The sequence below is a fragment of the Styela clava genome, chromosome 7 (assembly GCF_964204865.1).
Source record: "Styela clava chromosome 7, kaStyClav1.hap1.2, whole genome shotgun sequence".
Classification (NCBI taxonomy): domain Eukaryota; kingdom Metazoa; phylum Chordata; class Ascidiacea; order Stolidobranchia; family Styelidae; genus Styela; species Styela clava.
The window spans coordinates 9,424,474-9,437,797 of record NC_135256.1 but is presented as its reverse complement, the minus strand read 5'-3'; the positions used below and the strand labels follow the sequence as shown (position 1 = coordinate 9,437,797).

The 13,324-nt window shown below is 35.3% G+C and overlaps 2 protein-coding genes across 2 annotated transcripts; both read right to left on the bottom strand.

The window, feature by feature from the left end:
- Positions 1-33: 33 nt before the first annotated feature.
- LOC120329032 (E3 ubiquitin-protein ligase RNF139-like) lies at positions 34-5,799 on the bottom strand. Its single transcript, XM_039395642.2, has 6 exons — positions 5,457-5,799; positions 3,927-4,150; positions 2,331-3,368; positions 1,638-1,870; positions 1,007-1,149; positions 34-297 (listed from the first exon to the last, which is right to left on the bottom strand). Exons 1-6 carry the CDS (start codon positions 5,578-5,580, stop codon positions 164-166), a joined length of 1,896 nt encoding a protein of 631 aa, XP_039251576.2. The 5' UTR covers positions 5,581-5,799; the 3' UTR covers positions 34-163.
- A 6,470-nt stretch (positions 5,800-12,269) lies between these two features.
- Positions 12,270-12,683, bottom strand: LOC120327949 (centrosomal protein 20-like). The gene has a single exon (XM_039394325.2). The coding sequence runs from the start codon at positions 12,681-12,683 to the stop codon at positions 12,270-12,272; it is 414 nt and encodes a 137-aa protein (XP_039250259.2).
- Positions 12,684-13,324: the final 641 nt, after the last annotated feature.

Genomic DNA, 13,324 nt, shown 5'->3' with positions numbered 1-13,324 from the left:
GACAGCAAAGAGAGCAAAGAGAGTTACTTGATCAAATTATAATCTTTCAGAATTTATTTGTCAAATCATAAAAAGCAACATTTCTGAATAAAGATGTGAAAAATTAGTGAAAATTTTATATCTGGAAACTATCAAAACCAGAAGTCAAATTTCTAGTTCATTATTAATCCTGTTTATTGTCAGTGGGAAACAATGCTCTATCACACATTGGGCATGAATCTTGAATAAATATCCACTTTCGAATGCATTGCGAATGAAACATGTGATTGCAATGAGTCTTTCTTACTTCACCATTATCTGTAAAAGGGAAAGAAAGTCGGAAATATGAAGAGTTGAAAAGATAAATCTGGAGTAAATTGCAGCAACACCCACAATTTAGAAAATCGCTTGAGCTAATCGAATAAATCCTCTGGTTAATGTAGCACAATTGTATGAATAACAATCCACTTCAAGTTCCATTAGTCATTTGTAGTCCGTAATGCATTGAATGATTCCCATAGTGGGGGGTAGGTGCAGCTATTGACAGGCACAGCCAAAGTCAAATTCCGTAATATTGTACATATCTAACCGATTCATTTTGGATTTTGTTTCCAATTAGTTTTATAGGCCCAGAGTATATTTTTCATGTAAATCTTGAGGGAGTGAAAAGTTTTAAAGACAACCCTTTTGACAGTGTTAGGTATAAGTCACAGGTCATTCGAGTAGTGAGTCGATGACTCTATTTAATCACCGACTTAAGTCTCACTAGCTGTTTGTTGATAATGAGTCTAAGACATTTTATTGATATGACTCAAAATGGCGACTCGAGGGGACTCAATAATGTTGAGCCATGCATGTAATCACCTATGCAATGGGTAGCATGTTCCATTTGGAAATGAATGACAAGATTGAGACAGTAATATGTCGTATAAATCTTTGATTATTGTAGGTATTTCAACAAATTTGAGGTTATTATACTTAAACATAGGCAGTGATCTTGAAAAAATAGCAATGTTAGAATTCTGACCTGCAATAAATTCTTGATAGCATATGCTACAAACATCTCTATCTTTTTCCTCAATTTCCTCAACTTGAACCAGTGACATTGATGCAATTTTATTATTTACCGTCCTACGATTGTTTAACGTTTTCAGACCTTCGCGAAATGTCCTAAATATATACAAAATATTCAACTAGAAGCACAGCATGCATACAGTATCAGTATCCGCCAATAGAAATAGAGATTTTTTGCTTTCAAATGTACATTACGCATATTCACAAATTTGTGGTGCAAGCTGACATTAAAAAAATTCAATAACGCTACCATAAACTTGTTATTGTTCCATCCAGAACAGGGAATCAATAAATTATGCCAATGATGGTTTATTCACAGGCACCGTTTTCCAGAGGTGCAGAACATGCAGAAATAAGTTAGTTACAAAACAGGAGATCTTTTACTGAAACATGCTATTGCCTTATAAACCGTAACAAGCAAGTTTGTTAAGTTTATATTGATATTGGAGTCATATTTTCTCAGTAGGTGGGAATCTGACTCATTTTTAAAACAACTCTCTGTATCCCTTGTAAAATGACATTACTTTACAATCAGCAGCTTGGATATGGAATATAAACATTATTTGATTTGAAATATCTCTTACCTGTATATGTTGATATATGCATGCATAGACATCATGATTGCCCGCAGCAAGTTACTGGATTCAAAAAACAATATATAAGCTCCATTAATAAACATGACGAGTCCACAAATGAATTCGATAACATGACTTATGGAACGAATCCAAAATACATATTCATCCAAATATATAATTCCATTGGTTTGCGACCTTGAATCCAAGACATAAAGACTGTATACTAATAATGTTGATATAACCTGGAAATATATATAAACAGTGTAAGAGCAGCGTTTAGGTTCGTAGATGGATCATCGTGGCAAGATTGAGAGTGTCTACATCATATTTCGGAATTCCACCTTGAAATTATTATATATTATGAATGCTCTATACGTGGACATATACATAAATTTTTTACTCCACATTAAATTGTTATGTACGAAAGGCAATATATGAAGTGAAGGATAGCAATTTCAATTTTGAAGGGGGATATCATGTAGCAACAATTGAGAAATCATAATTTTTTATATTCTTGTAACATCTTCAGTGAGGACTCAAATATTTTGTTTGTCATGATGGAACATGATATATTACTTGTAATAAATATATATCATTAATTGTTTTCTCGAGCATGAGCAAAGTTATTGTTTATCTCCCACTAACACCTAGTATAACAAATCACTGTAAGTAACGGAAGCTACTTTGATAAGATTTACTTACCTTTATTACAAGTTCAAAATTAAAGGCTGTAAGTGCAATCATCCATGTTGACAATGGCCTTGTTGTGATAAGCCAATAGCACATTGCACTTGGCACAAAAAACAGAATGAGGCATATCAACAGTGGTCTTATATGTTTTTTGAAAGGGATATGTGCTTGTGGACTAATTGACATCAAAACAGGATGGACGACGTCAAGAAAAAAATGAAGAACCGCAGTAAAAAGTAAAAATGAATTCCTGTAGAGTCTGACTATTCGCTTCCATGGTGGAAGACTACTTAATCCAGTTTGAATGGCGAGTAAGCAAAAAAGAACTGAGGACATCATTCCCAACGCTTCTCCTTGCATGATGTCATTTCCGCCAACAAAATCATGCAAGCCCACACCAGAATAATGTCCGATAACAGAAATAGCAGCTCCGACAGAAAATGATGATATTAGGGAATCTGTTAGAAGGGCGGACATTCCTTCAATCAGAGATAAATTTCTTTCTTTCAAATCCTGAGGGAAATATCCTCCAATACCATCCCAATCCTCCCAGTATTCTTTTGATGACTTTGATACCGCTGGCGACGGTACAAAATAATAATAAAGTCCGCTTCTTTTGGTTCCAGAATATATTTCTGTTTCAAATGTCCTGTTGGTACCACTTAAAATTACAAATGCCCATACACATTTTAGAACAAAATAGAGTCTAAGAACAGTAGGCACTCTGCATATGACCCATGTTGTGTTGATTGAAGTAAAAGCATCATCAATATTCAACTGCCCCCCTTCAAATCTTGGCAATCTTATGTGGCTTGCCCCAGCATAAATTTCTTTGAGTTTTTCCAAACATATTAAAAACACAGGTACACTTGATAGAAATATGAGAAATGAAAGTGTATGGCTTGATATATTCAACATCAATGCATAGGCAGGGCATGTAGTGATCAGCATTGTACTTGATGATATTGGACGTTCCAAAAGCATGAGGTTAATCCAGCAAAATATTTGCAAAGCCCCAAAGCAAACTAATGCTTTTGCAGTGAAGTCAACCTGTGTATAAACAATTATTAAAATTTAATTTTTTAAAAGATTCATTCAGAATGTAAAATGTTACTTGAAGGCTGAAGCAATTTTTTTTCTTCAATTCATCGATGAAAGATTACTGCTTGTCTGTAAGTTTTTTTATACCTAGCTGTAGTTTTTACACTTTTGTCTCAAATTGTTTCAGCCTCATCTCTCATTTCACCTGTTTTCTACTGACATCTCTCTAACTCTGTTACATGGATAAAATACCACTATAGCATTAAGCATGGTAGTATTCGCTTGCAGCTTTTCCATTGGTGTTAATCACCACATTGTAAGAGAAAACTTGTACAAAAAATTTGTTTAAATTACCATTCATGTTTGGAATAAATACTTCACTGGGTGAATAATAATAAAAACTAAATTTTCTCAAACCACAATTGAATATAATTAAACATTCAATAGGAAAATTACCATATCTGGATTTATTTAATTGTTCTTCAAATATCAGCAATTTTCAATTAGAAATTGAATTTTTTGGATGTGCCTATGCCAAAACTGATTAGAAATACGAAATATTCCAACCTCTCTAAATGGTAATTCTTTTCCATTCCATATATAATCGTTGATTTGGCTCATTGCTGAATTGTTGTAAACATTATTGATATAATAATCATGGTGAATTAGTCTTGTCACTGAATAATTCCATCCCAGTACTACACAATGAACCAAAATTGCAGCAGTCAATCTGTAGAATTTGATTATAATTGGAGGTTGACAGGTGAATATTCCAATACTGATGCATAAACCTGTGAACATGTGTAAAACAACTTAGAAAATGTTGCTTTATGGTATCGGAGAAGCAATTTTCGAGAAAACCCTTTGCAATTCCAAGGATACTCCAAATCGATTCTAGTGGATTACAAACTACAGAACTGACAAAGTTGATATTGATACACTAATATGAGTTATGGTAATTAGTCCTGAAGAGTGGAAATATGTGGACTTATAAACCGTATAAAAGCTGTTCGCTCAGTTATTGTAACTGGTGTTGAAAGGCATGCTCTTGCTACAGGGGTGGTGACTCCACTACGACCCATGGGCCGGGGCCACGGCCCATCTAATTGGGCCACATGGGCCGTGGCCCATCAAGCTATGGGCCGCGGCCCCGTCAGGAAAAATTCAATTATCTTACCAAAATTTTCAATTTTTACAAAATTGACAATATTCGAACCAAAAAATAAACTCCTGTAGTATGTGTACCGGGTTAGGGTTAGGGCAAAATTTTGTTCAGATTTTTTACATTATAGTTCTATTATGAGTTTGGGGACTGTCTGTGTTAGCCAAGTGAATAGTTCCTTTACACAACTTGATGGGCCGCGGCCCATAGCCTGATGGGCCTAGGCCCAATTTGATGGGCCGTGGCCCCGGCCCATGGGCCGAAGAGGAGTCACCACTTCCACTCTGCTCTTGGCCTTATTGAGGCGCAGTTCTTACCACTTCATGGCAGCTCCTGCCACGAACGAACCGCGGCAGCTCTTGCCATGGTTTTATAGCGCTATTCAGTAATCAGTATTAACGGTATATTCACAAATTAATGTACCAGATTTTAATTGATCATGTGGAATTATATCTACTTAAACCCTAACCCTAACCCCAAATCAATCAAAACTGTATCCATAAGAAAAACGTTCCAACTTACCCAATATTTGTCACCATAATAGACAGCCCTGTCTTTACGGCCCACATGCCGCGATTACGGCAGCAAAATTTTACCTGCCATTGGTTTTCAATTTGCTGCCGCGGTAACGGCAGCTCGACATTGGTTTGTGGCAGCTAAAAAGTCAGTTGCCATGAGTTTGACCGTAGCGGCCATGGTATGGAAATACTGCCATGGTTTTACTGCAGCTGCAGATGCCACAGAATACTTAAAACTGCACTTGGCCTTATTATACACAATCATAGTAAAAACAAAGTTGAAACAGTCCAATCTCATACCAAAACACGACGGTTCACTGTTTATAATAGAATAAGTTTTTACAGGTAATATTATAAGCATGAAATGCATACTGACATGACGGCTTGTTTATTCACCATATTAAGCACTTAACTCACCGATGCAAGAGAGTGCATATCCAGCAATAAATCCAAAACTCCAAAGGTTGATTCTATTTGCCACAATTGCATCAAAAAATACAAGCAACGGAAGTCGAAGTAGATCAGATGTTGTAAAAGCCATTTCATGAATTTTTTTAATTCCTTAACTGCTCCGTTTTGTGGTATTACTGTATTAAGAATCGCATGTCAAATCCGGGCCTTCAATCAGACTATTTGATTCATAACATGCATGCCCAGGCTACAAAAATGTAAATACACCCAAGTTAGGTAACCTATTGCTGTATTGCATAACGAAATAGAACCAAATAAACAACGTAACGAATGATTTTTTTCATACACCGTGTACAGGTGTAACTACTGCTGCGTTCACAGATATCATATACCGGTACGGTACCGTAATACGGTACCGGTACCGGTACACCTTAATTCTTGAAAGTATCAAAAGTTACCTGAACTGCTGTACCGGTACCGGAACATGCAAAGCCTGAAAGCAGGAAACTGGTTCGGTACCCTAATATTCTTGGAGTAAAACCAGTATATTATGTATATCAGTACCGTACCGGTACCGTATATAACGTTTGGCTAGTCATTTTTTCCTACTGCAGTACTGTCCTAACCTACCTTAGCTAACCGATGGTCTCACAACTTACTGAATACCAAAGAGACTATAATTCACTTTGATGGATACAGCGCGAAACGCTGCAAAGAGCGCAAAACAGAGGTGAACAGCGCAGAACAGAGGGAACAGAGGGAAACAGAAGGATACCGTACAGCAGGGGTGTGCAAACTGCGGCCCGCGGGCCAAATGCGGCCCGCAAGAAAAATTTGTGCGGTCCGCGGAGAAATAACAACTTTGAATGGCGTGCCCGTGAAACGAGCATTTAGTTTAGGTAATATGGTACGTGCGAGAAATTCTAATCCTTCTGCGCCACAAAGCCTATACCAGTGCCTGAGTGCCACTGTTGTATTAGCAAAACCAGCTAGCAAAGTTTTCTTGCAAAATATACAATATATATTACAAAAACGTGTTTCTCACTGACTTGCATTAAAGTCGGTGTGGCGATAAATTTAAATAGCAGTTTCTTCAGAAGTTTATACGTTTAACTCACTATTTCTGCAAGAAACCCTAATAATGACATAAGGTGACTATAGAAAATATAAACAATTTTTGTGCTTGTAACTACTAGAAAGTCTATAATAAATAAAGGTGCGGCCCGCGGCTTTACTCAGTTTCTTGAATTTGGCACGCCAGTGAAAAAGGTTGCACTCTCCTGCCGTACAGCACAAAACAGAGGGAAACTGCGCAAAACACATGGAAACAGCATGAAACAGAAGCACTGTAGCCTACCCGCTCTTAAATAATACAGTGCATAATGAGTGGTTCTTCTGCTTTAATCATTATGTATTGAATACTTGAACCTGGGGGATATTTTTAACATCTATTGACACAGAAGCTGTGTTACTATGATTTTTGTCCTATAATATAATTCAATAAAATGATATCCATAGTTTTTAGGGCCTTCACAATCTTCGTCGATTTTGCAAACCCACACAGGACAATATTATCCGAAACTGTGGCTTTTATATTCATCATTGGGACCTCCTGAAGTATGCGCACCGAGATGGCGCATAACTCCGGTTGTGTACCAGGTTAGGGTTCAGGTTATGCGACATCTTGGTGCGCATACCTCAGGAGTACCCAGGAGTACGCCGGTTAGTGTTGTGTTGTTTAATGAAATCTCCCTCTCTCTCCTCCACCCCATGCCCGACATGAACCGGCAACCGGACGAGAGGCGTGGCTCGCCACATGATTACCCCGGAATAAATATAAAAATAATTTACATGCGGTGGACAATATATAACATACGCAAAATATTCACCCTATATTTGTTCCCTAAATCGTATGGTGATATGGTAGGCCTATGCATTTTTATATTAATGAAATCGAGTAAATCATAGCATGCTGTTATCATTATTCACTATACCAGTGTAGACCAGCGTTTCCCAAACTTCAACACTTACAATTTTATCTCGCTTCGCGGAACACAAAAAAATGAAAGGGTATAAAATTGATAAAGAAAAACGGTGTAATTTAGCGGTTCCCAATGGATTTGCCGCGGCGAGTTGTCAAATGCGAAAACTAACAGAATTGTGTTGAGAGCATACCTTAAATATGATTGAATATATTACATATTGCATTCATTGTAAATTTTCTATTGTTTCTTAGTTTAAATGCTGTGTATATGAATCAATAAATTCATTTTACTTTTCTATGTCGTTTACTTTCTATCAGGTAGTGTTTGCCTGTAATGTTACGTTTATTTATCTGCTGAACCGAATTCAGCGAACATGAGTAATTTTTGCAGCATTTCAAAGTAAAACCAGGCAGAGATGGAGGAAGAAGAGGTACTTTTATTCTTTAGACCTACTTGTTTGCCTATAGCAAAACCAAAGGGATTGCTGTAAACTTGATAATGAACTTAACGGTCAAAAAGCTAGGCCGACGGTTAACAAAAATACCACTACTCTACATTAGTTAGTCCGCTTTTGACAATGACGCGGAATTGAACGGTCAGTTGGGCGACAACTTCACGGTCCCTAGATCGCCATGGCGGCTAATTTAGATGTATTTTTGATTCCTTTTCCATGGAACACTCGAAGACGTTCCGCGGAACACAGTTTGGGAAACGCTGGTGTAGACTAATGTCTAACTCAGCGTTATCAGTAAATATGTTCGTCCATTAAATTGGCAAAATATCATTGAATATTTCGTGGAAACAGGGATGATAGTACACTTGTAGAATCAGACAGCAAATGAAATATAGAGTTATAGTGGATAAACATTTGTGATGGTATTGCCTATTGGTAATTACCAGTGGCGTTTTTTTTTCAGAACGGAACCTTTCAAACCGTCAATGGGTGAAAGGTAACTACAACTCGTTTCCATTAGTAACTTTTTACTGGTCACATATCAAAAATAGCGTTATCTATCGTCGAGCGCAGAAACAAACAGTCTGATGCATTTTGGACGCGACGAAAATTCGAATCCTCAGTCGCTGATAAAAATAAGGTTCACATCGAAGGCGGATTCACTTCCTTAATTATCATCAACGTCTCGTGCCCGATGTACCCATGCTGATTGCAGATGCGTTTTCTTCGCTGTACACACCATTCTGAGAGATAAAAATAATTACCGATACCCTAGTCATGGCACAAGAGGCATATTTTTCGTATTATACCTATATGAATTTAGGGAACCGATATAAAGATGTTCACAGCATAATTGATCAAAAACGATCATCAGTTATAAGATATTTAACCATGTGAAAATCAAAATGGGGTGTACTAACAATGAATTTTAATTTGAACAAATTCCATTCAATAAAATCGAAAATGTCGAAAAGTGAAAACAAAAATACGACGTGGCCATGTGGCGTTTGCGACTTGTCTTGTGGAAGTGATTCTTCAATCCTCTGTGAAATATTTTTGATTTTTCTGTGTTCTTAAAAGTCACTATTCACTTCTAACATTGGCATGCTTTGTTTGATTTTTGTATTCACAGATACCGTCACTTTATTTTTTTCCTCACCATTCAAAACTTCATGCTGCTTTTTAACCATGCGTTTTTTACATGTTTTGTACATTTGATAAATTGTTAAAGCAAGCGATGTGTACCTTAGATTTCTACTTACTCATTTTTGGATAATTCTGGCGATCTCTCAACTACCATAATTGAAGACGAACATGTATATATATCGGTAAATTTTCACTAATCAGAGACGGAAGAAGTCGTTAGAGCTCTATTACATTTAATTTATTGACCTGAATTTTGCTGTTTTATTTCAAATGGAACACTTTTTTATCCCGTGTAAGTTGTCCACGCAACCCTTCCGCGATTATATATGTGTGGTTCTCATTTCAAATTGCTTTATAAGTTCGGTCCGATTCTGAATCGTGTTCACTTTTTTGTATGCATGTATTGATGTTTTTTTCGGCGGGTGAGCGCGTACTTAGACGTTTATTAAGGGTTATGCTTACCTTCCGGGTATCTCTGCATTTTGTTTATTTTTAGTGTTGTTCTGTTTTATGTCAGGATACCAAAATAAAATGATTGATTTAATATAGTATAATACAAAATGTGAGAATATATCAGACGAAACAGCAAACAAAATGAAGCAATTGGATAATGATTCGACATCTTCGCCACGGGACTTTGAACAAGTTCGAAACATCTGACCAAACGATAATAAAAGTGGATCTAACATAGCATCTAGCTATGTCACTACTGTATACTATTGTTTTTAAACATTACAAAGTAATAAAAATAACACAGACGGTAGCCCAATTTTTCTGGGACCAATTTATCTTCACTTAGATGCAAGCTTTCACATTTACTTCCGATTTTTTCGCATTTGAGTGCTAGATTGTCTAACTCCCAGTTTACTTCTGAAATGTGCAATAGATCACTGATTTTCTCTTAGAGTAGATTTCTATGTACAAAACATCTGAAAGAAAACTTACAGAACCACTTTAAAGAAAAAACAAAGATCCGAAGTGTACGACCTATTATTTTTCCGAAAACGGCGTCGTATTTGCTGATTCATTGAAAACATTCAACAATAAAGTGTAGAGTATAAACAATAAAACCGCTGACCATCAAGATTCTAATCAAGCCGATTAGAATAAAACTGTGGACTAAACGTAATTGTGAACGTATTAACAACATCATGGAGTTATATTTGCAGTGGAAATCACATAAATTGCCATATTTGACAAGACACTTCCAAAATGCTGTCCACCTACAATACGCAGGCTTGAAGTAGGCGATCCATGGAAATGGTAATTATTCGTTAACGGGAATCATCTCGGAACTCCTGCAGTGTAGTGCTCGATGAACGCTCACGAAAAGACAAAGCGTTTAAGAAGTATATATATGAAAAATATAAATCGCACACAAGAAATTATTACATCTATAAAAACGGCCATTGTACGAGGAATTGCAAAAAAACCGGGCCAAAAAAGTAAGACGCCGATCAGAAAAAGTTAGCAGTAAATTACGGAAATGTGGTAAAAAAATTTAACAAGGTATAAACTATTTGCGGTTAAAAGTTTCGGGCATTCGTTCGGTCAATGATTTACTCATTCACAATTTTAATATGTATTGGGACGACATACTATTTAGTATAATTTTGAAAGTTTCTCCTTATAGAAATTTCTTTGACTTTGCTTATATTTTAATAATAGTGTGCTTAGTTATATTACGTCATTTTAGGTTGTTTAAGGATGCTGAAGATTACTGATATAAGCTCGAAATTTCAGATGCCGCAGTTGCAAGGCCAAAGAGATATTAATATAAATCATATTGCCACAAAATGGGCTTTTATGATGTACCTCGTGAGTCTGTATTTTCATTTTGATATTTATTTAATATACCGCTAATATTTTGCATACGTATGTTTCCAGAGTTATGAAAGGAGATCTCACGGTTAGATGAACTGGTCAAACAATTCAGAGGTTCCGAAATTGGTGTTTTGAAAACTGTTGAAGGCTGAGAGTTAAAAATCGCTTTCAATACCTTATTTAGTTAATTATAATGAATTCAATTTTTTCTTTGTGTGTAATTCTCACCAAAATAATAAACAACCATTAATATGGATAAACTGTTGACCGAGAAATTCAAAATTGCATGCAGGGAGGTCACAAATTCGGAACTAGTTCGATGACATTATTATATGAAAACCGTATTGTTACTGTGCAACAGCCATGAAAATTCAAGAGTGCAATTATTTTTTATGGTAATAGATGGATTATTTGAGTTCCATTGAAAGAAAGTATTGCCATGATAAGGACCCCCAATCAATTTTAGCTTTGAGTGAACCTGAACGTTGCCACGTTTCTGTGACCACTAACTCAACATCTCCAAATCGATTCTATTAAAAGACTTAGTGTTTTCTGCCTATAATAAATTTGCCATTTTCCCATTGTGTACTCCCTCAAAAACGTGATTTGAAATGTTACTCCGGATAATCACATTTCAATTATGACCATGCATGAAATGGCTAATCATATATCAAAGGGTATTAGGAAAGACACCTTTTCAACACAAAATGAAAGCGAGGTAAATATTGGGAAGACAGTATTGACGAGGCGAGAGTCGTTCAAGCACGCAGCCATACGCTTGCACGGCTAATGCCGATATGATATATCGACAAACACGCAATATCGGGCCGATATATCAAGCTCTAATGTACATATTAACAACACTCAAGCGACTTCTATTTTTAATAATAGTTGTTAGAGCAGAACATTCTTTTGGGAAATTTGCACATTCCACTGAAGATAAAACTCTCACTGAATCCTACAAAACAGTTTAAAATCTTCACTAAATATATTTATCATACAATGCAATACAAAAAATTCTGAACATGCTGGTCTTTGATTGCACCTGGGAATGCTACATAATTTGGAAAAAACAAATAGAAATGATTTGAATAAAAAAAAATTACTACTGTGAAACTTCTGCAAACATTTTTAACACTATACAAATAGTGTTCAATTTTATATATACTTCAAGCTTTCCAAAAACGATGATCATTATCATTGCCACCAAAATCTATATATGTCTATAAATATGTTCTGACATATTTTTCATCACTCAAAAAATTATCACATTTAAATATATTCATTAAACCAAGCCAGTCAAGAATAACAGTATATACCGTATATATAAAAATATAACATATTATGAAGGAAACACTTGTAAAAAAAGAAATTTCAAAATGCTAGTGAAGACTTTTACATGTACAATTATTATCGATTTTCATGTTGATACGTTCGTGTAGATGTTGCCGATTGCTTTTGACTCGCTTCATGCATGTGACGCTGTGAAAAATAGTTAACTAAACTATACAATAATGGTAGTTGCTTTGCTTCTGCACTAACATTCAATTCTTGCGACAAGAACTCCCGGTCGAGGGGAACACTTGGGTGTCCAGACTCTGCAACTAGAACCGATTCCGCATAATTATATTTGTTGAATCTGAAATATTCTCTAATAAGTTCATTAATGATGAGATTTTCGTTAGAGAGTTCTGGTTTTTTCATTGTTTTGTCTTCTAAAGAATTAAAGACTTCTGACCGAATTTTTGCCTTCAAGTCATTGAGTACACCCCTGTGTTCCAGTGTGTCTTGTATCAATTTCTTCAGCTCATCGACAGTTGCCATGATAAAATAGTTCCCAATTATAAGTGTTTAAGCTAATATTGAAAACTAGATAATTGGTGTGATGAAAATAAATTTTTTTTTATATTTTCACAAAATCACACAAGGGGAAATTTGTAAAATAAAACTACTGTTAAACACTGAAGTTCATTTCAAATGAATTTCACTCTGAATTATATTTTTCAAGAGTTTGTTTCAACTGCTTTTATATATTTTTCAAAATTTTGTTATGTATGAATTACAATTTTATTTTGAATGCTATATAGCACAACCTGCACAAGTATTTGATTTTTTTGTATAAACAATTTTACTAGTAATCCAATCATCCTACAAAAATAGATTAATAATAACATATATATAAACATATATAAAATACATACTACTTGGAAAAACCTTCAGTGGATGGGAATGTTCGAATAATTATTCAAATATAAAACTCAAAACTAGTGCTATTAGTTAAAAATGGTTTTCTCAAACAAACTACATGAAATTTGAAGTTGTTTCATGGAAAATTACAACCATACAAAATATGAATGGAAAATCAAAAAAATTTTGAATGCGTATTTCCCTTGCAAAACAGACAGTAATACCAAAAAAATTAGTAATAACCACTGTCATAGTACCGATCTTGAATAGTCTTCTGG